General features: G+C 35.9%; 2 protein-coding genes across 2 annotated transcripts; both read left to right on the top strand.

Annotated features, from left to right (window-relative positions):
• The first annotated feature begins 832 nt into the window (after positions 1 to 832).
• On the top strand, positions 833 to 19,154 carry LOC114361482 (uncharacterized). Its single transcript, XM_028316529.1, has 6 exons — positions 833 to 886; positions 12,793 to 12,966; positions 17,683 to 17,856; positions 17,943 to 18,086; positions 18,602 to 18,710; positions 19,144 to 19,154. The coding sequence occupies exons 1-6, from the start codon at positions 833 to 835 to the stop codon at positions 19,152 to 19,154; spliced, it is 666 nt and encodes a 221-aa protein (XP_028172330.1).
• A 3,067-nt stretch (positions 19,155 to 22,221) lies between these two features.
• LOC114361461 (uncharacterized) lies at positions 22,222 to 24,494 on the top strand. Its single transcript, XM_028316492.1, has 3 exons — positions 22,222 to 22,412; positions 23,843 to 23,986; positions 24,265 to 24,494. Exons 1-3 carry the CDS (start codon positions 22,398 to 22,400, stop codon positions 24,466 to 24,468), a joined length of 363 nt encoding a protein of 120 aa, XP_028172293.1. The 5' UTR covers positions 22,222 to 22,397; the 3' UTR covers positions 24,469 to 24,494.
• The last annotated feature ends 1,303 nt before the right edge of the window (positions 24,495 to 25,797 follow it).

Genomic DNA, 25,797 nt, shown 5'->3' with positions numbered 1-25,797 from the left:
CATAACGACCGGTCCTACGCTACCCGTATCTAGTTTCTTGCCTCAACCTCAACCTTCACCAGATCGTCGGTCTCCTAGTAGGAGGCCTGCCCACGCTACGTCTTCCAGCCCGTGGTCGCCACTCGAGAACTTTTCTGCCCCAACGGCCATCGTCTCTACGAGCTATGTGCCCCGCCCACTGCCACTTGATTTTAACTTTGCGAGCTAGGTATGTCGGTCACTTTGGTTTTCCTTTCTTAGGTCTTACTTTAATTTTTTGTTTAAAGGGTTCTTACCGCTACATACCATTGAAAGTCCGCACGTGCACTTACAAGGAGGTGCTCAACCCCCACAGTAGTATAGGCCAAGTCCTAAACTTCACAACTAATATCTACAATGTTTCGGGGAAAACGTACATCCGTGCCAACTATACATTCATGAGACCAGTCCCAACTGCCAAGGTATGTATAAGATTTTAAACTTTCGCGTTCCATTTCTTTCTTGTATAAAAGCGAAAGGTCACTGACTGACTACTCATCACGAAACCTCAGAAACTACAAGTGCTACGAGTCTCAAATTTTACATGGGGATCCCTTTTAGAACGAAGGTGCTCACTAAGACGGGATTTTGCAAAATTCAACCCCTAAGGGGGTTAAACGGGATTCACGCGTACGAAGTCGCGGGTGGCCACTAGTTTTTTTATATGAGTTACCACAGCACAAAACATGTGTGTAATTAATTATTCTAATTACTTTCTTAATAGTTGAGGATGCGTTACTACTTTTGGGAAAACGATCAGTGGAGACTGCGCCTCTTCATACCAGGTTGGAGCTGTGACAGAAAATTAATCTATATGGTCCTCAAGGCTTTAAACATGGACGTAGACGAGAAATGCACTGTGGCGAAGGTATGACATTACCACATTTATTGGCTCTTCTCAGTGGCTAGCAGCAAGCAGTAGCGTTCATTATCATCATCATCATTTCAGCCATAGGACGCCAACTGCTGAACATAGGCCTCCCCCAATGACTTCCATGATGACCGGTTGACAGTGGCCTGCATCCAGCGTTTTCCTGCTACTTTTATGGTGCTTTATGCTACCACCCACAAGGTGGACCGACGACCTACGCTGCGCTTTCCGGTACGTTGCCTCCGCTCCAGAACCTTGCTGACCCATAGACCGTCAGTTCTGCGTACTATGTGCCCTCAGCTCTGCCCATTGCCACTTCAGCTTGCTAATACGTCTTTTCTTAAAAATTACTTAGGCTGAGTTGCACCCCCTAATTTTGACTGTAACTATAACAATAACTGGTGCTTTTTGTATGGATATTGACAGATTTTTGACGTTTGTCAAAGTTAAAGTAATATATGTTTGTCACCTGTAATCCGCTTTGTACTGGAGCGAAGTCGATCCTTAATTTCGGACTAATCCTATGCTATTCTGATTAAATTCGTCGTGGGTGGGTGGTCCCCTATTCCCACCTGTCGTTCCCACCGCTGCAACTCCTGTGCAGCCAGGATCTCAGCTTGACCGCCAATAGATCCCAACCAGTGAAGGTCAAGTTTGTCCCGAGGAAAAGTTAAATTGTCATTGGACCGCCAACGAAATTAATCCGTTTTTATTTGTCAGTGATATCAGGCCTGTTCATCTCCGCGAGTTTACATCGAAAACAAAATACGCACGATGGCCCACCTACAGGATACTATTCGACAAGGCCTCACATACGAGCGAACATTGAATCACGCACGCGTATTCTTGTGTATCATGGAAGAAAATAAAGAAAATGGTGTACTAAATACTGTGCGGTATTTAACTGCCTAAATAATAATAAAAACACAGAATGTACTTTTTTAAGTTGCCTCAAGACACTGAGAGGTAAATAAGTATTAATATTATTTATGATAATTCATGCTAAATCATGTATTTCCTCCGCCATTTTCCGCAGTTTGGCACCTCACGTCACATCATTTTACCGAAGTCAGCCCTATAGCTTCGGTGCAGTGCCGATCACTGACGTTTGTCAAAAAAATGGTGCTTGACTCTTGAGACAGGCCAAATTAGGCACCATATTGTTAATGACATTGAGCATACATTTTTTTAAATACCTTCGCGAAGTAAAACTTCTGCACGTAGTAGGTACTTATTATTATTCAGTGGTGATACCTATGTTGATTTTTAACTTTTAGGGCACGTTCACAATGGATCGCTTCGACTATAACAGGGTAATGCATCTGTGGGGAATGGACACGGAGTACGGGCGATGGATGACCATATTGGAACTTACTTCGAACTCAAAATCTGTGTGCTGCTTGGTCTTGGACACTGTAGTGGTGCCAGCAAACCAAAAGACAGTGTCGTGACGTCACCAAATAGATATGTATCTTGTATCTTGTTTTATTTTGGCAATAAATATTTTAATATTATGAACAATTATATTAATTATCATTATTAATTATAATTATTAATTATCTTAAGTATTATTTATGTATAAAAAGTTTCGATGTAGGAAAACATCAGCCCTGGGGCCAGTTCTAATTCACGTTTCGAAAGCAGTAATTCCACTAAGTAAATATTATTATAAATGAAAATACCTACATAGTTTGGTATACCTACCTACTACAAATTGCTAATATAACTAAAAGAAGTATAAAAAAAGGATTAGCACAGTTATTAGCCCTTTAATTGCTTTAGCAACCTCATTATCATCTTCCCCTAATGAAGGAAGTAAAATAAAACTAGAGTTATTCAAATAAAAATAATTTATTTAAAGGATACATTACATACACCGGTGAAGGGGTCGGACTAGCCGACTTGTCATCGGAGGAACGCGGGTTCGAAATCCGCTGAAGTGAGCTAACTTGTGACAGTATGAGGGGCTAACAGGACTATAGTTGTAAAACACTGAAATGACGTTTAAACANAATCTTCCAACACCGACTCTATAATTATAAATAATGGTATACATTAGTCCTAATCAATAATAAATACGTAAATTCTTTATCAAATAGTATATTATCAAAGGTTTTTTACTATTTTGAGAATATTTTATACAGCCTATGTTCAGCAGAAAAAAAAATGAATTTTAATGGTGAGAGATTTTTTCAAATCGGTTCTATTCAAAACAAACTTTTCCTGTTTACTATTCTTTTTTTATCCGGAAAATGCATACCATTTAGGGCATGAATATCGGAATCTCGGAATCTCGTAATATCGGAATCTCGGAGCAGGAGATCCGTTATTACAATTCCGATATTGAGCGACCCAATATCGTAATATCGGAATCAGATAAAGGTTTTAATTGAGATTTTAAACATAGCGTTTAAACGCGCCACAACCTGCCACAAAGCCCAAAGTACATGATTGACAAAGACCAATGATTTTATCATGTCATCACAAAAAGTGATGGTGAATCACTTTTTGTCCCACTGCAAATATTTTCTGCTAATGATAGTTAAATAAAGTATCGTTAAGCCTTTATTTCGCCTGAGATACAGGAAAAAAACTTCCTAGTTCAGGCACACGCATAATTTTACGTTTTGTAGCATAAGATTAGCCTAGAGTTTAAACTGTCAAATAAGTTATTCATTAAAGATTTTATTTATTTATTTATTTTTATTTGTTATTTATTTATGGTTAATTTTACTTGTTCTAAAACAATTTTAACACTTGCCGTACTTGGTCTTAGCAATGAAAAACGACATCTCAACTCCCTTCCAAACATTAATTGGACTATGGCCCGTTAGTTCTGCGTACCTACTTATATGTGCCCTGCCCATTGCCACTTCAGCTTGCTAGATTGAAGACTTTCGTCTTTCAGCACTGAGGTATTTTGGACAAAAATATGTTGTGTAGTTTCCCGCGGCCCAGCCGAGTAGGATTCGACGATTTACCTCTTTCTCGAAATTGCATCTATGATCATCTATGAAATTGAACAGCTGAATCGTTTGTCCGAGGTAGACATACTTGCCAACAATCTCGAGAATCGAGCTCCCAACCGAAAATAGGTAGGGCACAACATGGTCATAAGCTTTGTTTTGTCCATGTTCATCCGAAGGCCTACCTGTTGGGAGATTCAATTAAGGTCTTCGAGCATTGTGCTGAGGTCTTCCAGCGATTCCGCACTAGTATGCAAAACTGACGGCCGATGAGGCAGCAAGGTTCTGGATCGCAGAGTAGGACTGCCATCCACAAGGTGGACCGACGACCTCAGGCCGCTACCAACGAACCATTGTGAAAATTATTGGGGGAGGCCTATGTTCAGCAGTGGACGTCCTATGGCTGAAATGATGATGATGATGATGATGATGGCCCGTGGTTTTGTGAGTTGTACATCTATTCTATATATATATAAAAATGAAACCCGTTTCGCGTTGTCACGGCATCACGTGTGAACGGCTGAACCGATTTCGATAATTCTTTTTTTTAAATGTTTGTGGAAGTCCAAGGATGGTTCTTACGGAAAAAAATATTAAGAAAATCTCTACGCTAAGGCGGTACGAAGTTCGCCGGGTCAGCTAGTCGATAATAAAAAAGGAATAAATTACAAGCATAATATTCAAGTTTTTTTACCACTACCTAAAATTTTTGTAACGTTTAGGTTTAACCTCTCCTATGCTTGGTCTCAGATCTGTGCAACCTCTGTCAACTGCTATGTCTCAGATCTAAGACAAGACTACTTTGTCATTTTGAAACATCATTTGAAAACCGTAGCAGTTGGGGGGTGCAGTTTTGCGCGGCTCAATGGCACGCCAAAGGTTTAAAGTTTAAAGAACATTTATTTCTCATTAAAAACATTACAGTCACTTACATGAGAAATTAACAAATTTTATGTAGGTAGATAATTTACAAGTTGTCCAATAGCCAGAACAAGCAGATGTACTTCTGCGGGAACCGTCCTAACAAACCTGTACTTACGTGTCATTTGACTTGAATGACTCTACAAATCGTTCCGCCAGTATTGGTTGATGAAGTAAGTTTGTTTGATACCTGTTTTACAAAAAACACTTAAATTCCTTGCTAGTCCATATTGGCCTATTATCAGTAACCAAATGCAATGGAATTGGATACCCATAACATACAAAAATGGTTTTAAATACTTCAATTTTATAATTTTAAGAAGTGCTGTTTTGTACCAAATAAAAGATATTGATTAAAATCATTATTTTACTTGTATATAATCAAGAAATGTTACGAAAATAATCAAGTATTCAATTTATTATAACACTAACTCAATTCCGATATTAATATCGGAATTCCGATATTGAGATCTAATATCGGAAATCAATATCGGAATTGAAAACCTTCCGATATTACATGCCCTAATANACAGGACTATAGTTGTAAAACACTGAAATGACGTTTAAAAATCTTTGGAAAATCGGAGGCCAAGCAGTAAATTATGTATGTGTGATACTGAATAAACATTTTTTCCTCTCTTCTTCGATCTTTTCATTTTTAGTTTGTCTAAGTTTCATTTGGGTTTCTTCTTGGAACAATTAAAGATTCCACGGCAAAGCAAAACACAGTTTTTCCTCTAGATATAAATTCGTACACCCACAGCCACCGACCGTACTCCGACTCACGCTCCCAAGCATGGTATATGGCGTTGGCGTCGAGACGGTCAACACTACGTGAAACCTGGAATTTATTTTTTATTTTTTATGTGACAGGACGCAAACGAGCAGACGTATCACCTGATGGTAAGTGATTACCGTCGCCCATAGGCACCCGCAGTCCCAGGGGCGTTACAGGTGCTTTGCCGGCCTTTAAGGTGAAGATACGCTCTCTTCATCAAAGCTTGCATCTAGATTACATTGATGTTTGATCTTACGCTGTATATCTACATACAGGAGGTCCCAAAAAGTAGTGTCAAGCTGAAGCCCAGAGGTAAAGACTCTGACAGTTTTCGAGTTATGCTTTTTTTACAAGACTAAGAGATTTTGGTTTACATTCGTGTTAGGGATGCAAATACTTCTGAATTAGTTAGGCCTTGTATTCATCTAATAATTTAATAAAAAAAACAGGCATGTTCGCGCCACAGTGACCAAAAAAGTGCCTAAGCACAGAAAAAAACAACCAACTCGAAACTATCAAAAATCGCGGAACATACATGGGGATGAATCGGATAGCCCTAATGATGCTCTACCTCTGGGCTTCGGCTTGACATACTTTTTGGGACACCCTGTATACTTAATCTAATATCTACTCGTTTGCCTCCTGGGAATAAAAAANTGATACTACATTGTGGAACTCCAAAACTTACATTACGCTCATTAGTAGTTAGTATCAAACTGAAACTAATAATGACTATGCTGGTACAGTCGTCTGCATTTATCTAATTATATTCATTGTTGTCGCAAAATCGCATCTATTACAACTACGTAAGATCTATGTTTGTTTAGCACGAGAAGGACTGTATCGACATTTTGTGATAGAGTATCTCTATTAAAAGCATGGAATATAAATGCAACTTAATTGAAGTACTGCAAATAGAGAACGTTGAAATTCATAATAATTATAAGCCATTTTATTTTAAAGTTGAATATTGTCATCAACATTATATTAATGTAGATAATATCACAAAATATAATAGTATCGTAATTTGTATGGGCTATTCGGATTAAGTTGGAAGACTGACAACATGCCACGAAATGCAATAGTATACCTCTCGGTACTATTTTTCTTGAATTTCCACAGTGTCAAATCTTCCCAGCCTTTAAAGGTAAATAAGAACTTTATTGTATTTACTAGTTACAATAGTCGTTAATTTGTTTGTATTGTTTTTTTTTGTGTCTAGAATTATTATGATGATAAAGACTACTTCCAGTAAAGTACCTATCATAAAAACGTCATTTCACTTTAAAATTATTAAGTCTACACAAGTTGGAAGAATTTTTTCTATCAATTAAAGCCGATTAACAATAAGTTTCCAAGTTCGTAAGCAGGTAGTAAACTTATCTTAGATTGCAAAGAGTGCTTTAAGATACCTAAAAAGTACTTAGTTTTAACAGTTTGAGATTATTTTACATGAAAAAAAAATTGTTATTGGTGGTCCAGGAAAGTCATATAATTTTAGCCTAGGCGCAGACCACCGGCTTTTGGTCGTTAGTTGGGCCCGATTTTAAATTGTATGAAGAATCGGCCGACAGCAAATCGGTGTAATGTACGCATTTTCATTCATTTCCATACTGATTAATAGCTCGATCCGGTATNAAATTCGCTCAGGAAAGACGAAATTTTGGAAGTCATGAAGTCATGATGACTGATGATACCGACAATGAGGATGGTTTCCTCCTGGATAAAAGGGCGTCTACTGCTGGACAGAGGCCTCCCCTGAGGACTTCCACAACGATCGTTTCTTTGCTGCTCGTAATACATGAATGTATACGAGAAGCACAGGAACATGAAGCTTGCCACACTGCGTCTTCCTATCCGTGGGCGCTACTTGAGAAACTTTCTGCCCTCACTTCTGCGAGCTATGTGCCCTACCCACTGCCGCGAAAGTTTGACAATTCTGCGGGCTATGTCTGTTACTTTGGCTCTCCTGCGGATCTCCTCATCAGACTGTGACTTTGAGCCTTTTCATGAGGCCCATAGTGAAGGAACACGTCTCCGTTCCGTACGCCATCACCGCCAACACACATTGGTCAAAGACTTTCTATCAAAGGTCTTGAGACACAGTGGTATTCTTGATAAGAAGATGTCGCGAAGCTTCACGGATGTTGTCCCCCCGAGTGAGATTCAACGATTGCAGTCACGGCTGAGACCTTGGAAGACCTAGAATCAATGCTCTATGGCAGCGGTTCCCAAACTTATTTTGTTTACTGCCCACTTTGAGAATAAATTCTTTTTAGCGCTTCCATTTGTAGTCGAGAGTCGAGTGCTCAGTCGGTGTCTAAGAGACCTCCTAGTAAATGACGCCTCCCAAGCCTCTACACAACGTCCCGATTTTTTTTCTGGGTCTCTTACCGCCCCCCTTTAAGCCTGCAGCGCCCACAAGGGGACATTATCGCCCACTTTGGGAAAGACTGCTTTATGGCCTCAGTAGAGGCTCTCAAATGAAATAAATGAGATTCAAAATAAATAAGGCCAAGACAAAAAAAATATGTCAAATATCCGTGTCACAGCACTCCTTTGAAGGTTGGAGATTCTAAACTCAAAGTTGTTCTTGAAACAAACAGTCAAGTTAGGTAGGTCTTAACTTCAAGAAAGAGGTCTATGATGAGATGAGGATCAAATTTTAATATAAAAATACATAAGATAAGACGCTATCTATTTTAAATTTCTTATTATAAATATTAATATTATGCTTATTGATTAAATTTCATTTGTATTTTTAGTGTGGTTTGTACTTATTTTGCAACAAAAGCGTCGAAGTATTTTATTTCCAATATATGAGGCAATGTATACCTTTAACGCATAATATAGGGACATAAATGTGTCCCCGACTGAAAAACACTGAAATACATAGCACTTATATTTTCTGTACTACTTTTATATTAAATTAGACTAAAATAAATAGATATAACTAAAGAAAAAATAATTTTAAGGTTTGGATTAGTTATAATGTAAGGGTTAAAATACAGTGTGAGTCACGTTAAAGTGTACATATGAAAATAGATGAAACTAGACCTATTTTTATCGACAAAAAAGAGGTCAAATTTTTTTTGAGATTTTTATTTAATTTTTTATAGAATTTTTTTTCTTGCAATTACTTATTGTAAAGAAAACGTAATAACTTTTAAACTAAGCGGTATATCCTGATAAAATAAAAACAGTAATAATGCTAAATAACAGGCGATACAAAAAAATACATAAAATACAATCTATCCCTATCACAACATTGGCATTTTTTGGAGAAATTTATCAAATAACCAAAAAAATACGAATTTAAAAGCAGATTTTTTTCAAAAAGTATCATTTTTTATTATTTGTTGGCCTTTTTTGTATATTTTATGTATTTTTTTAGTATCGCCTGTTATTTAGCATTATTATTGTTTTTATTTTATCAGGATATACCGCTTAATTTAAAAGTTATTACGTTTTCTTTACAATAAGTAATTGGGAGAATAAAAATTCTATATATTTTTTTTTAATTCTCAAACATTTTTTACCCTTTTTTTTTGTCGATAAAAATAGGTCTAGTTTCATCTATTTTCATATGTACACTTTAACGTGACTCACACTGTATAAGTTCTTGCAACTCACGAAAGCGAGTGAGCTTTACTTGTGTTTGTAATAGTACCTAGCGAGCCACCACACATGTAAAGCTCACTCGTCTTCGTGAATTGCAACACTATACCAAGAAAAGTATCATTTTTTTTCGTGTGATGATAATACAATCTCAGAGACATGAAACGTATAGCATAGTTGCAAAGTGCAACTGAGAATATATTAAGTTTACCACCTAGGGCAGAGCTTCTCAAATTGTGTTACCAGGGTCACTTAAAAATTAGGGATTGATGGTGAAAACGAGCATAGGAACACTAGTTATAAGATAAGTTATATTAATTTATACCAATGGACCAACTATAAAATATTTAACTTTGAATTTGAAAATAAAGTTGAGTGACAATTTCCAAACTTTTTTTTTGCTTTTGAGCCCTGTTTTAAGAAGCTATGCTCGGAAAGGAAACCACATCCTTGTTGGTTCGAGCATTTCTGATAACTTGTTAGTTACTAGGCTGGAACTACAACTGGTATGGTAGGTGGCTTTTGATCAGGGGTGTGTCACAAAAACTGGTATACACAAGGGCGTCACAGTCAAAAAGGTTTGAGAGCCCCTATCATAAATGACAATTGAAAAGTGAAATGACGTTGTTGTTACCTATCACTGAAGTAACTAGTACACCTAAGTAGTCTTTTGAATATTATTTTTTATCATAATTCTGTAAACGAAAATAAATAAATCTCAATTTTTGTACAAGTAATAAACTAGTGAATAGAATAGAGTTCTTAATTACCTTTACGGGCTCGGAAGATGTCACACAATGGAATTTTAAGAAAAATAGTACCATGACGTATATTATTATTACATTGCATGACGTCATATTGTCGTCAGTCTTCCAACCTAATCAAAACAGAATAAAATCTTTAGGCTTACAACAAATCGCACATTACCAAATATTGGCAAAGGTTTTTCAGTATGTGCTACCTACATTTAATTTTAAGTCCCCACCGATCTAAAAAAAGGTGAAAGTAATTTTTTCTTCAAAATGATTTGTGTTTTTGCAAATTAAAATAAGTTTTAGTACATGCGAGTGACTATATTGAATCGTATATTACATTTTTGAAATAACCTAATTGAAATTAACATATTAAATAAATCGCACACTTACACATAATTTCGACTTTCTAGGCGCAGAGCACCGATTTTTAGTTGACCGATAGTTGGGTCGGGCTGGTGATCAGTATGAAGATGTGTGAAAGTGCGCACATTACACCGATTTGGTATCGGCCGTTCTTCATACAAATTAGAATCGGGCCCAACTATCGGCCAACTAAAAGTCGGTGGTTTGCGCCTAAGCTAATCAACTTTCTGCTCACTTGGGATCGGTAGGGCCTTTTTATATCTTACTTTTATTAACAGTGTGACGAGCACCAATGCCAATATTAAGCTATGTGCGAACTATTGTTATGTACCTAATTGAATATCTGCTACTAGCTGAATACTGCACTTATATCTGCTACTACACTTAGCAATAATAGCCCATACAAATTATGATACTATCTACGTTTTAATGACTTATTCCAATTTAAAATAAAATTGTTTGTAATTATTATGAATTTTAACTTTATTTCTTCGTGGTACGTTTAATTAAGTTCCATTTAAAGCCTTGCCATAGAGAGGCCCAATAACAAAATGGAGATACAGTCCCACAGAGCAGTGAAATTATCTGATATTTGGTAGCACTACTAGCAGTGTCATTGTTGGTTTCAGCCCCATGAAGGTCAAAGTTATCAGATTTTTTTTCATTAATTTAATGCAGGTAATCACAAATGATTGTAATTAGGAAATAATTATCGTTGCAGGTGTTAAGTAATTTATATGAATGAGGAACAACATAGGGTCCATGATACTACCTTGTGGAACTCCAAAACTTACATTACACTCATTAGTAGTTAGTATCAAACTGAAACTAATAATGACTATGCTGGTACAGTCGTTTGCATTTATCTAATTATATTCATTGTTGTCGCAAAATCGCATCTATTACAACTATGTACGATCTATGTTTGTTTAGCACGAGAAGGACTGTCTACATTTTGTGATAGAGTATCTCCATTAAAAGCATGGAATATAAATGCAACTTAATTGAAGTACCTACTGCAAATAGAGAACGTTGAAATTCATAATAATTATAAGCCATTTTATTTTAAAGTTGAATATTGTCATCAACATTATACTACTGTAGATAGTATCGTAATTTGTATGGGCTATTCGGATTAAGTTGGAAGACTGACAACATGCCACGAAATGCAATAATAGTATACCTCTCGGTACTATTTTTCTTGAATTTCCACAGTGTCAAATCTTCCCAGCCTTTAAAGGTAGGTAAATAATAACTTTTTTGTATTTACTAGTTACTTACAATAGTCGTAGTTTTTTTTGTATCGTTTTTTTTTATTGTGTTTTTAGAATTATTATGATGATAAAGACTACTTCCAGTAAAGTATCATCTTAGATTAATAAAACCTAGATAGATAGTCAGTGCACGAAAGGTGAGGCAATTTTTAGGGAGCCGGCACGGCTTACCCGTAAACGTCACATGAACTGTCAAAGTGAAAAATTGGTAAACACGTCCGACGAATTTTAATTAATTAAAACGGTTTGTGCTGTGAAAGGGTGTCTAAAATACATCAGAAAAACGAAAGAAAGTGACCAGTGTTACATTTCATAAGTAAGTAGGTATCCTTCCGTTTGGCCAAATTACTTTTCGCCAAATTTCACTTCGCAAACAACTTATCGCCAAAGTTTCATTTCCCAAATGAACTTTTAGCAACTGTACTTTTCGCAACTAATTCATTTGGACAAATTATCATTTGGCCAAATTTTACTTGGCAAATGTTTATATAGCAAATGTTTTATTTTGCCAAATATTATATCCCAAATAATTTGTTTGGTCAAATCGACACTTCACATACTTACCCACAAATCAAACCATAAGGCAGAGGCAGATGATCATGGTTTTCACAAGAATGTTATGTAAAACAAAGAGATTGCAGAAAATAGTATGGTTGCAGAAAGTAGGTATTGCAGAAAATAGTAGGTTAGGTTAGGTTAGAACAGTGACCCTTAACGCGCGAAGGCGAGCGAAGCGTGCCGCGGCAGCGGCCGCCGAGCGCTAGAATCACCTCTATTGTTAATGAATCATTTGGGAATTTCGATAAAAAGAATGAAATATGAAAAATTTATATAGAACAAATTTTATATTAACTACCCACTAAACAAAATAATAACCACTTGTTAATTTGTACTCCATTCTAAGCACCAATCAAATTATTTTGTAAATAGTGTATCGTGAAATATTTTTGCCAAATGAAACATTTGCCAAAACATACTTTGCCAAACAATAATTTGCTAAACAATAATATGCCAAAAACGGCATTTGCGAATTAAAAGTTTGCTATAAGTTGTTTTGCCAAATGAGAATTTGCCAAATGAAAATTTGCAAAACGTTGTTTGCGATGTGATAATTTGGGAAACGTTTTTTGGCCAAACATTAGTAATCCGCTCGATCCACTATCGGCCAACTAAAAATCGGTGGTCTGCGCCTAGGCCTACGCTTAATACAAAGTTTTCTTGGTGTCAGGGACCGTACAAAACAATACCGGTGACCATCCGCAACTGCACTGAGAAGGAGGTGGTGCACCCTCACGCCAGTTTCGGCCAGTTCGTACAATGGCACGCCGAGATCTTTAACTCCTCTGGGAAAACACTTATTCAATTCAATTACACTGTGTTGAAGCCGATGGAAACTGCCAAGGTATGTGCGGAACTACGTGTATCGGCTATGGTGGTGCTTATGGTGGTGTATTTTATTAAACTCAAATGGAAATACAGGGTGTGGCTTTGTAAAACAACGCGCATCTCAGGGGTGGTAGTGCACGTGAAAGTAATTCAAGAAAAATATAAATAACATTTAACTATTACTATATTAGTAAAAAAAACCTTGTTCAAACGTCTTCTAAAACTTTCGAAACGGCGCTTGTTTCCACCCCACCACCCCCGCGTACCCTGCTACACCACGAGCACATGCAGCCGCCTCCCCGAGAGAGCGGGGGGACTGACCGATAGATAGCTCGCTAGCGTAATAATACCATTTTCCTGATTTCATGGATTTTTCCAAAAAAATATTTTTTATATTTTTTTGGCATTAGTGTCGTGTATTACTACCACTCCTGAGATGGGCGTTGTTTTACAAAACCTCACCCTGTATAACTGAGAGATAGCAATTTATTTTTATAGGAAAAAGTACGAACCTTCTTTTGGGAAGACAACCAGTGGAAACTACGATTGGTTATACCAGGATTTAGCTGCCTTAGAACCTTTACTCGATACGTCATCGAGGTTTTGAAATTAAACGTAAATAGGCAATGCACCATTACTGTGGTAAGTTACGTTTACACCATGATCTCGTTTACGAACGATTTAGTAGGACACGGTAAACAGCAGTGGCGGTAGCAAGCAATAGCAATAAAGTGGTAATAGTACCTATCACAGAACTTTTGTTTAACGTTTACCGTTTCGTAATCAAAACCNCACAAGTATCTCCGATTACTTACTGGGAAGCCTCCGCTATTAATATTGTATAAAACTTTTTGTCAATAAAGAATTTTAATTTAATTTTTAATTTAATTTTTTTTAACAAAGTACTTAATCAAAATAAAAAGAATCGTCGCGAAGAATGTGTGTCATGCACACATCGCATTCAGAGCTACTATTCGTTCGCATACCAGGTTGCAAGTAATGTACATACTAATCTTTATCAATGTAATAATCTTTAGTAGGTACTACGCAATCAATGTAAATTGTTTACTGACGTCACTGCTGTCATTATTGCTGTCACGAGCAATGTTTTCTGTTTTTGGGCATATTGCTGCGATAATCTGCAATGAATTCTGTAAGAGAGTCAGTGTCTTCAGCACTAAATAGGGCGACCCAAAATACCATGCTTGGGCTCGAAAACTCAATTTTGACCACCTTGTGGGTTGGAACGTTGTAGCATAACTACGTCCATATTTACAGGGTTCCCGTACTATTAAACGATTCGACTACAACGCTCTGCACCAAGCTTGGGAACCCGAGACGGAATACGGCCGGTGGACGTGGACGTATGAAATCACTTCTAGAGGAAGAACTTTGTTTTGCGTCGCCGTGGAATCTGTAGTTTACCAAGAAGAAAAACAAAGGAAACTCACACAAACTAAAAATTAAAATTTGTTACGCAATGTGTAACAAGATTTTTAATAAAATACCTGCTTGCATAAAAGAGCTTACTTACACCAGTTTTAAGTCGAGATTTCGAAAATGGCTTATAAAAAATATCTTCTATACAATTTACGAATTCCTGAATAATCAATCTACAAAATTAAATGTAATGTAATTTAAATATTATGACATTTTATTAATCCTACTAATATTATAAATGCGAAAGTTTGGATGTCTGGATGTCTGGATGTTTGTTACTCTTTTCCAACTGCTTTAGTCATCTTTCCCCTAGTGACGATTTTTCCTGATTTTAGTTGGTAACTCAACTTTTTATTGGCGGTACGACTGTACCAGCATAGTCATTGTTAGTTCCAGTATGCAGTTTGATAACTTTATTAAATAATTATTACTAATATAATAAATAAATTATAGAGGAGGGTAACGCAAAATTTGGAGTTCCACAAGGTAGTGTCATGGGCCCTATATTATTTTTCATTCGTATAATTAACTTAACAACTGTAACGATAACTACGTAGTAATTACAACATTATCTCATTGATGATTGCGAGCATTAAATAAATTTTAAAAATCTGATTAGTTTGGCCTTCATGGGGCTGAAACTAACAATGACACTGCTAGTACAGTCGTCTGAATATCAGACAATTTCATTGTTGTTGCAAAAAAGCTTTTATTGCCAATATCTGAGATCCTACAATGATTAGCTTGAATAGTTAATGTTCGTACGAGAAGGACTGTATCCACGGTTTGTGATTGAGCAAGTCAATTATTATAAGCATGGGATATAAAGGGAACTTAATTAAACTAAAATAGACAACATTGAAATTCATAATAATCATAGACAATTTTATTTTAAAGTTGAATAAGTCATCAACACTGGATAGTATCGTAATTTGTATGGGTCAAGTTGGAAGACTGACAACATGTCACGCCATCCGATAATATAGGTACTTCTCAGTACTATTTTTCATAAAATTTCACAGTGTCAAATCTTTCGAGCCTATAAAGGTAAAATGAACTATATTGTATTTACTAGTTACAATAAATTACCTACCTACTCGTTTTAATTTCTTATTTTTGTATCTTGAATATGATAGAATAAATAAAATAGAAAACTTCCAATACTTCCATTACATTTTTTTTCTATCAATTAAAGCTGATTAACAATGAGTTTCAAAGGTTGCACAGTCTACTTTAAGATAGTTTAAACAGTTNCGTACTTATGGTGTATTTTATAAAACACATTTTCTTTCAAATGGAAATAATACAGAACTAAACAAAATATCAATTTATTTTTGTAGGGAAAGGTACGTTCCTTCTTTTGGGAAGACAATCAGTGGAGACTACGTTTGCTTATACCAGGCTTCAGCTGCTTTAGGTCTATTTCTCGATACATCTTTGAGGCCTTCAAATTAAATATAAATAGCCAATGCAGTGTTACTAAGGTAAGATGCGTAAACCATGATCTCGATTACGAACAGCGGCAGGGGCAATAAATTAGTGGTAGTGGCAGTTCTTTTTATTTTTGTCATCATCATTTCAGCCATAGGACGTCCAATGCTGAACATAGGCCTCCCCCAATGATTTCCACAATGGCCGGTTGGTGAGCCTTTAATACTTTATGAACCTTTGCGAGATCGTCGGTCCACCTTGTAGGTGGAAGTCCTACGCTGTGCTTTCCGGTACGTGGCCTCCACTCTAGATCCTTGCTGCCCCATCGGCCGTCAGTTCTGCGTACTATACTTATTTATTTTATTATTTATTTTGCGCGTTAATAAATGCCTAATAACTGGATTATTTTATAGGGTTCCCGTACTATTGACGGGTTTGACTACAACGCATTATACCAATACTGGGAATCCGAGACGGAATACGGTCGGTGGCTGTGGATGTTTGAAATCATTTCTAGAGGAAGAACTTTGTTTTGCGTCGCCGTGGAATCTGTAGTTTTTCCAAGAAGAAAATCAAAGGGAACTCACACAAACTAAAATTAAAATTTGTTACGCAATGTGTAACAAGATTTTTAATAAAATACCTGCTTGCATGAAAGAGCTTCCTTACACTAGTTTTAAGTCGACATTTCAAAAATGGCTTTTATAAAATGTCTTCTATACAATTTACGAATTCCTGAATAATCAATCTATACAATGTAATGTAATTTAAACAGTATGATATTTTATTAATCCTACTAATATTATAAATGCGAAAGTTTGAATGTCTGCCAACTGCTTTAGTCCTCTTTCCCCTAGTGACGATTTTTCCTGATTTTAGTTGGTAACTCAACTTTTTATTGGCGGTACTACTGTACCAGCATAGTCATTGTTAGTTCTGTGCAGTTTGATAACTTTACTAAATATTACTAACATAATAAATAAATTATAGAGGAGTGTAACGTACAATTTGGAGTTCCACAAAGTAGTGTCATGGGCCATATGTTATTCTTCATTCATATATTTACAACTGTAACGATAACTACGTCGTAATTACAACATTATCTCATTGATGATTGCGAGCATTAAATAAATGTCAAAAATTGTTATTAGTTTGACCTTCATGGGGCTGAAACTAACAATGACACTGCTAGTACAGTCGTCTGAATATCAGACAATTTCATTGTTGTCGCAAAAAAGCCTTTATTGCTACTATCTGAGATCCTACAATGATTAGCTTGAATAGTTAATGTTCGTACGAGAAGGACTGTATCTACGTTTTGTGATTGAGCAAGTCAATTATTATAAGCATGGGATATAAAGGGAACTTAATTAAACTAAAATAGACAACATTAAAATTCATAATAATCATAGACAATTTTATTTTAAAGTTGAATAAGTCATCAACACTGGATAGTATCGTAATTTGTATGGGCCAAGTTGGAAGACTGACAACATGTCACGCCATCCGATAATATACTTCTCAGTACTATTTTTCATAAAATTTCACAGTGTCAAATCTTTCGAGCCTATAAAGGTAAATATGAACTATATTGTATTTACTAGTTACAATAAAGTACCTACCTACTCGTATTTATTTCTTATTTTTGTATCTTGAATATGATAGAATAAAGACTACTTCCAATACTTCCAATTATCACAAAAAACTCTAAAATTATTTGGCAAATCTAATCAATTAAAGCTGATTAACAATGAGTTTCAAAGGTTGCACAGTCTACTTTAAGATAGTTTAAACAGTTTGAGATAAAAAAGTTAGTGGTGGTCCAGAAAAGCCATGTCAAACAAAATTTTCTTGGTGTTAGGGTCCGTACAGAACTACACCAGTGATTATCCGCAACTGCACTGAGAAGGAGGTGGTCCACCCTCACGCCAGTTTCGGCCAGTTCATACAATGGCACGCCAAGATCTATAACTCTTCTGGGAAAACATTCGTTCGATTCAATTATACTGTATTGAAACCGATGGAAACTGTCAAGGTATGTTTTTTTAATAAATTCAAATGGAAATGTTACTGAAAGATTTTTTTCAAAATGAAATTGAAATTAATAATCTATTTTTAAAGGGAAAAGTACGATCCTCCTTTTGGGAAGACAACCAGTGGAAACTACGATTGCTTATACCAGGATTTAGCTGCCTTAGAGCTATTACTCGAAACATCGCCCAGGCCCTGAAGTTTAAAATAAATAGTAAATGCACTATTACTGAGGTAAGACATCATGATCACGGTAACGAACGATTTAAGGTTGGATCAGACTTATCAATGCTCAAAGGGATCAATACCGTATTGCTTTTCGCGCGCTGTCAACTGCGAGGCGAGGCGTTCACCTTACGGTGCAGATAAGTGTGCGTTGCTGTATAAAGTTTTATACAAATAATACTGACCGCCTCGAGTGGATACGGTTACGATCCCTTTCCGGGTTGATTAATGTGATACGTCCTTTAGTAGGACACGGCTAGGAGCAGCGGTAGCGGCAAGCAATAGGTGGTAGAAGCAAGCGGCAGCTGCAAGCAATAGAAATTAGTACTACTTGATACTACTCAAAGGGCAGAAAGAAACAAAGTTCACAAAGCTCTTGCTTAAAACACTTCACGGTTTCATGAAAATCGACAGATGTTGCAAATTCCCGCAGTTTTTGGAAACACAATAAACCGCTGATTAATATTTCATTTTACTATACACCGTAAGATTAAACGTCAATGTAAATTGGATAATATTTACAGGGTTCAAGCACTGTTGACCGATTTGACTACGACGCTTTGCACCAAGCTTGGGAACCCGAGACGGAATACGGTCGGTGGACGTGGCAGTATGAATTAACTTCGATCTTTGGTTTGTGTCAACATAGAATCTGTTGATGTTCCAATAAGAAGGAAGGGAAAAAGGAACAATCACCAACTAAAAATCAAGAGAAAGGTCATACATAGCCGATTAACGAATAAAGTACCAGGGCAACATAACCATAAAGGAGCTATTTGTCATATTTGTCATATTTATGATACATGTTTATTTCTCGGGTCAACCAAGAAGAATTTGATATAGCTCCTTTATNCGATTTAAGATTGGAGCAGACTTATCAATTCTGAAAGGGATCAATACTGTATTGCCTTTCGCGCGCTGTCAACTGCGAGGCGAGGCGTTCACCTTACGGTGCGGATAAGTGTGCGTTGCAGTATGAAGTTTTATACAAATAATACTGACCGCCTCGAGTGGATACGGTTACGATCCCTTTCCGGGTTGATTAATGTGATACGTCCTTTAGTAGGACACGGCTAGGAGCAGCGGTAGCGGCAAGCAATAGGTGGTAGAAGCAAGCGGCAGCTGCAAGCAATAGAAATTAGTTCTACTTGATACTACTCAAAGGGCAGAAAGAAACAAGGTTCACAAAGCTCTTGCTTAAAAGCGGCAAGCAATAGGTGGTAGAAGCAAGCGGCAGCTGCAAGCAATAGAAATTAGTTCTACTTGATACTACTCAAAGGGCAGAAAGAAACAAGGTTCACAAAGCTCTTGCTTAAAACACTTCAGTTTTTGGAAACACAATAAACTGCTGATTAATATTTCATTTTACTATACAACGTAAGATTAAACGTCAATGTAAATTGGATAATATTTACAGGGTTCAAACACTGTTGACCGATTTGACTACGACGCTTTGCACCAAGCTTGGGAACCCGAGACGGAATACGGTCGGTGGACGTGGCAGTATGAATTAACTTCGAAAGGAAAATCTTTGGTTTGCGTTACCATAGAATCTGTTGATGTTCCAATAAGAAGGGAAAAAGGAACAATCATCAACTAAAAATCAAGAGAAAGGTCATACATAGCCGACTTATCAACTCGGAAAAGAATCAACACCGTATCGCCTTTCGTGCGCTGTCAACCGCGAGGCGAGGTGTTTATGTTACTGTGCGGATAAGTGTGCGTTGTATGGAGTTTCATACAAAGAATAATGATCGCCTCAAGTTGATACGGTTATGAACGATCACTTTCCGGATTGATAATTTTGTGCTACGTCCTGAAATCTTCATTAGGAAAAAGGGGCATTAAAGCCAATACATAATACTAAGGTCATTACATTACACGGTAGGTAATAAAATTTGAAATCACTTTTATAACTTTATTGAATAATTTAATCCAACACCCTAAGGATAAGATCTAGATCCCGACGGTAGGGTATTATTATGTATGATGCAGTTGTTTGAAAAATTGAAGTTTAATTTAATTTCCCACTTTAATTGGGAGAATATAACTAATAATAGACATTTATATCTAAATATAATAAAAGGAAAAACTGACTGACTGACCTATCAACGCACAGCCTAAACGGCTAAACGTAGGCACTTGAAATTTGGAATGGACTTAGCTTAGGTACCGTAGAGGTGCACTAAGAAAGGAATTCTCGAAATTCCTACAGGAACGGGAATTACCGGGAAAATCCTTTTGTATGAAAAATCTAAACCGTTTAAGTTAGACGCTTGAAATTTGGCATGCAGGTACCTTAGTAAAAGCTTAGTTACAATAGGATATTGCAAAATTCCCACGGGAACGGAATTTGGCGGGAAAAACATTTGTATAAAAAATCTATACCACCTAAGATAGATGAAGGGGGTAAAACGGGATCCACGCGTACGAAGTCGTGGGCGGCCGCTACTTAATAATAAAGCTTGACATATTGAGAATTTTTAAAAATAAAACTGGTTAAAAGTGTGTCGTCGTTTACCTACTGTGATAATGCTAATGCCTTTGATAATGTTCACTAAAACATTTAAATAGGTAAGAAAACTAAAAGCTTGTAGGTATAGCATTAGCAACAACGTTCCCTTTGTTAGTCTAAATAAAGTCCTATTTTATTATGGTTGATTACATAAAAAACCACTTACAAAATATGAGTGTAACGTAAATTCTGGAGTTCCACAAGGTTGTGTCATGGGCCCTGTGATTTATAATTCATATTATTTTGCATTTGCAACGATAACCTAATTAGATTTTAGTTTTGTTTCATTTTCTTGATGTTGTTTTGTGACGCTGAATATTAAACATTTAATTTTCACATTCAATCACGACATTATCTCATTGATGTTTCTTTGAAGATAATGACAAAAATTCATATTAGTTTTACTGGTTTTACTCTCAACAGGCGTACTGAAACTAATAATGGCTGAATAGTAGGCACTTATTTAAAAATANTAAAAATGAAAAAAGACTATGAGATACTTAGGTATGTACTACAAGAAGGACATGAGATCTGGCTAAAGAAAATTCAAAATAACCTACAGTTAACTAAAAATTTAACTGCTTTTTTAATTTAACAATGCTGGTACAGTAAAGACTGTTTAATTTTAATTTCATTATAATCCAACTTAATTTACCTATTCCGGAAGTAGAGGATGATGCAGTTCAGTCACGAATCAATTATGTTTGAAAACTCATCAAGCAAAATTACAATTTTACTAATTGTATTTTAATTTGTTTGGCCTCTTTGGTCTAAGTTACTACAGAAATAAATTGATTTATATTAGTCAATAACTAATGCACTGAGGACCTATTCCAATATTTAGTTCCTGAATCTGATGAAGTTTAAAAGCATGTTACGTTGTCCAATCAAATACTTTTCAATACTATTATTCTTGCAATTTTATTGTGTATCCGAGGCTTTAAAAGTAAGTGTTTTTATCATGTCCAAGTATACTATGTGTTTTAGCAATTTTGTAGCTGCAAAATGATATAAATCTACTTGATCAAACTTATCTACAACACAATGTATAGAATAAGCTATAGGAAGATTGTCCCCAATTTACGGGACACCCTGTATATAAGAGATTGTTATAAAATCATTAATATTTTTAAGAAAGCTATTTATTAAAGTATCTTATATTTTTTTCGGTATTTAGGGTCCGTACAGATGTATGTAGTTTTGATATCGTTATGTGCATGTACACGCACAAACACAAAGTAAAGCTCACTCGCCTTAGTAAGTTGCAAGAACTTCTACAGAAGGCTAGGGTGGCCCAGAAGAAAATTCACTTTTGAAAATTCAAAGAAACGAAGACTGTACATTTTTATAGAATTTTAACTATTGCAATTTAAAGGAAATTTCATGCAATTTATTTTAAAATTAACTTTATTAATTATAAACATCGTACATGACGTTCCCTTGACGTTTACATCATTCGGTCAAACTTTCATTAGAGTTGCCTCCAAATAGATTCAGGATGGATGAATGCTGCAGAGTTTTTGGATTATTACAAATAAAAAACAAAAGTAAGATTCGACAAAAAATTACAGTTTTCGTTTCCTTGAGTTTTCAAAAGTGAATTTTCTTCTGGGCCACCCTGTATTTTAAGCATTCTTTGGTCTTAGGGTCCGTTCAATGACCATCCAGTGACCATCCGCAACTGCACTGACAAGGAGGTGGTGCACCCTCACGCCAGTTTCGGCCAGTTCGTACAATGGTACGCCGAAATCTATAACTCTTCTGGGAAAACACTTGTTCGAACCAATTTTACATTGTTAAAAACGATGGAAACTGTCAAGGTAAAAATTATAAAATATAAGATAGGTTAAGATAGATAATTTATAAAATACAAATTATAAAATTCTGCAGAATTTCGTTGACGAAGAATATTTTTTGAGGTAATTCAGCGCACCTATTTTGAGGCGCACCAAATGTAGCGCTCATTCTTGAAGCGCACTATCGGCCACAGTGTTATATTTCCGTTTTTGCTCTCGCTCTCATCAAAATAAATGGTGATTCTTTGCGATAGAACGAGACGACAGGACCGGCAATAGTTTGGGTAGTTAACATGTTTTTTTTTGTTTTGTTTCTATGCACCTCTAACATGGGAATCAGAGCCTTTTTTAATAAAAAAAATTCAATTGTTTTCTATAGGTTTGAGGTTTAAGGTTTTAGTAGTGTTTGTTATTTCTCCAAATTGTTTTTCTTAGTGTTTGTTGGTTACTATGGTTCTCTTCTTTTTATGTTGAATGCTTTTAGTTTAATTTCTTGAATTTGTTTCTGTGATTTCTTAAAAAAAAAATAACTTTACATTTTTGATTCTTTGTTTGTTTTCAGGACTTTTATCGTTATACTTTCTCTTCTTTGTTTGTGATTACCTTTATTTTATTTATCTAATTTGGTGCATCTATTTTTCTTTTGTTTTGTTTCTTTTCATTTTCTAAAATTTAATTTTCTATTTGGGTGGACACTCATTGTTACACATTCTTGTTATGTTTATCTGCGGTATTCTCATAATAGTTACTGAGATCACATTAATTTGGTCTTCTTGCTTGTCCCTAGCTAGCATTTTGCCGATAGTATCTATGATAAGTTGCCATGGTACTTTTTATTTATCTTAGGGCTAGTTCCCACGGCATTCCAGTTTTGCAGATCTGTTACGCAGCGTCCCGCTAAACTGGACTATCGTGTGAACACACATAACTTACGTATATTTGAAATTCTAATTACAAATTCAAACGCGGATCGGTTTTCGCGGGACACTGACACTGCAAACGTGATGTTTGTATGAACATGAATATTAATAGGTAACAGATAGGTATACTATTAAACGAGATTTTTCAAAAACGTTTTGTCTCCGTGGGAACAAGACCATAAGTAAACATAGTAAACTTAAACATTTGAGGAATAGTTCTGTACCCCCAGTGAAAAGGGATCTAACTCGACTTAGATCAAAATTGACTTAATAACATAATGTGAATCTCTGAAAAATTAGCTATTTTTGTATCTAATCGGTATGTTTCTACGACGTATAGAAAAGAAAATAATTTTGTGCCAAATGATACAAGTAAGGCTTTGTGAACCAATTTTGAGTTTTCTTTCGTGTATATTGATACATGTATACTTTTNTGAGGAATAGTTTAGGTGCGTCTTAAAATGGGTGCGCTTCGAGGAATAGTTTAAGTGCGCCTGAAAATGGGTGCGTTGCGAGAAATTCTCATTTTTACAGGCAAGAGTACGATCCTTCTTTTGGGAAGATAACCAGTGGAGACTACGATTGTATATACCAGGATTCGGCTGTTACAGAGCTATTGGTCGATACATCATCCAGGCTTTTAGCGTTAATGTGGATAGCCGATGTACTGTTACTAAGGTAAGTTACATCATAAATCTAGAAATCATAAAACTAGGTATTCCGCCAGATGTTGTCTAACTAGATCAAATTTCAATATGCATAAATATGAAAATCACTGAAAATCTTAATAATATGTGTTTGCATAATGGCGGAGTAAAAGGTCATTTTTAAAAAGGCAGAGTAAAAAAGGTCGTTTTGATTTTTGGATTTTGTATAAGAAAGTCAAAATAAAATTAAAATGCTCATGAACTAAGCAAATAAATTACTAGTCTATAGGTTTAACGTCTACTTTACAGGGTTCATATACTATTGACCGATTCGACTACAACGCTCTGCACCAAGTTTGGGAGCCCGAGACGGAATACGGCCGGTGGACGTGGATATTTGAAATCACTTCTAGAGGAAGAACGCTGTTCTGCCTCGCCGTGGAATCCGTATCTGTTCCAAGAAAATTTAAGCAGAAACAATCACCAACTAAAATCAGGAGAAATCTTCTCTAGGGGAAAGAAGAATATGTTATACCTACTTAGTTATTTACTTTTATTATTAAAATCTAACTTTCAGGTATTATTTTATTACTAGCGGCCGCCCGCGACTTCGTACGCGTGAATCCCGTTTTATCTCCCCGTTTGATCCCGCTTCATCTATCTTACATGGTTTAGATTTTTTCATACAAATATTTTTTCCCGCTAACTCCCGTTCCCGTGGGAATTTTGCAATATCCTGTTGTAACTAAGCTTTAAGTTTACTAAGGTACCTACATGCCAAATTTCAAGCGTCTTTCTTACGCGGTTTATATTTTTTCATACAAATGTTTTTTCCCGCTAACTCCCGTTCCCGTAGGAATTTTGCAATATCCTGTTGTAACTAAGTTTTAAGTTTACTAAGGTACCTGCATGCCAAATTTCAAGCGTCTAACTTAAAAGCGGTTTAGATTTTTCATTCAAAAGGATTTTCCCGCTAATTCGCGTTCTCGTGGGAATTCTTAAGTGTATTATAACCTGCCCAGGAGTCCGTCGAGTAGTTTTAGCTTCTATAAGGAACAAACAGACAGACAGACAGACAGACAAAAATTTTACTGATTGCATTTTTGGTATCAGTATTGATCACTAATCACCCCCTGATAGTTATTTTGAAAATATATTTCATGTACAGAATTGACCTCTCTACAGATTTATTATAAGTATAGATTTACCCTCTAACTCCCGTTCTGGTGGGAACTTTGCAATATCCTGTTGTAACTAAGCTTTGAGTTTATTAAGGTACCTGCATGCCAAATTTCAAGCGTCTAAATTAAGCGGTTTAGATTTTTCATACAAAAGGATTTTCCCGCTAATTCCCGTTCCCGTGGGAATTCCTAAGTATACTATAAGCTACCCAGTAGTATGAAGAATTGTACCAAGTTTCGTTAAAATCCGTCGAGTAGTTTTTGTTTCTATAAGGAACATACAGACAGACAGATAGACAGAGACAGACAAAAATTTTACTGATTGCATTTTTGGCATTAGTATCGATCACTGATCACCCCTTGATAGTTACATTGAAAATATATTTCATGTACATAATTGACCTCTCTACAGATTTATTATAAGTATAGTCATAGTCATAGTCATAGTCATAGTCATAGTCATAGTCATAGTCATAGTCATAGTCATAGTCATAGTCATAGTCATAGTCATNTATAAGTAAAGTCATAGTCATAGTCATAGTCATGTATGTTTATTGCATCATGTTGGTACATTTGGATCTTAAATATTAACACAGAGTCCCGAAACATGGCCCTGTAATTACGATAAGCTCATTAGTTCATAATTGACTGTAGTACTGGT

This window comes from Ostrinia furnacalis, unplaced genomic scaffold, assembly GCF_004193835.3.
Source record: "Ostrinia furnacalis isolate ACB-3 unplaced genomic scaffold, ASM419383v2 OfSCF5758, whole genome shotgun sequence".
Classification (NCBI taxonomy): domain Eukaryota; kingdom Metazoa; phylum Arthropoda; class Insecta; order Lepidoptera; family Crambidae; genus Ostrinia; species Ostrinia furnacalis.
The sequence above is the reverse complement of the archived record's forward strand: the minus strand, read 5'-3'. Positions and strand labels throughout refer to the sequence as shown.

Excerpts from the sequence above, each read along its gene's own strand:
- LOC114361482 (XM_028316529.1), top strand. The coding sequence starts at position 833 with ATGGTCCTCAAGGCTTTAAACATGGACGTAGACGAGAAATGCACTGTG. Across the intron at positions 12,967-17,682 it reads AGCCGATGGAAACTGCCAAG|GGTCCGTACAGAACTACACC; the intron begins GTATGTGCGGAA and ends TCTTGGTGTTAG. Across the intron at positions 18,087-18,601 it reads GTAAATGCACTATTACTGAG|GGTTCAAGCACTGTTGACCG; the intron begins GTAAGACATCAT and ends TAATATTTACAG.
- LOC114361461 (XM_028316492.1), top strand. Across the intron at positions 23,987-24,264 it reads GCCGATGTACTGTTACTAAG|GGTTCATATACTATTGACCG; the intron begins GTAAGTTACATC and ends TCTACTTTACAG.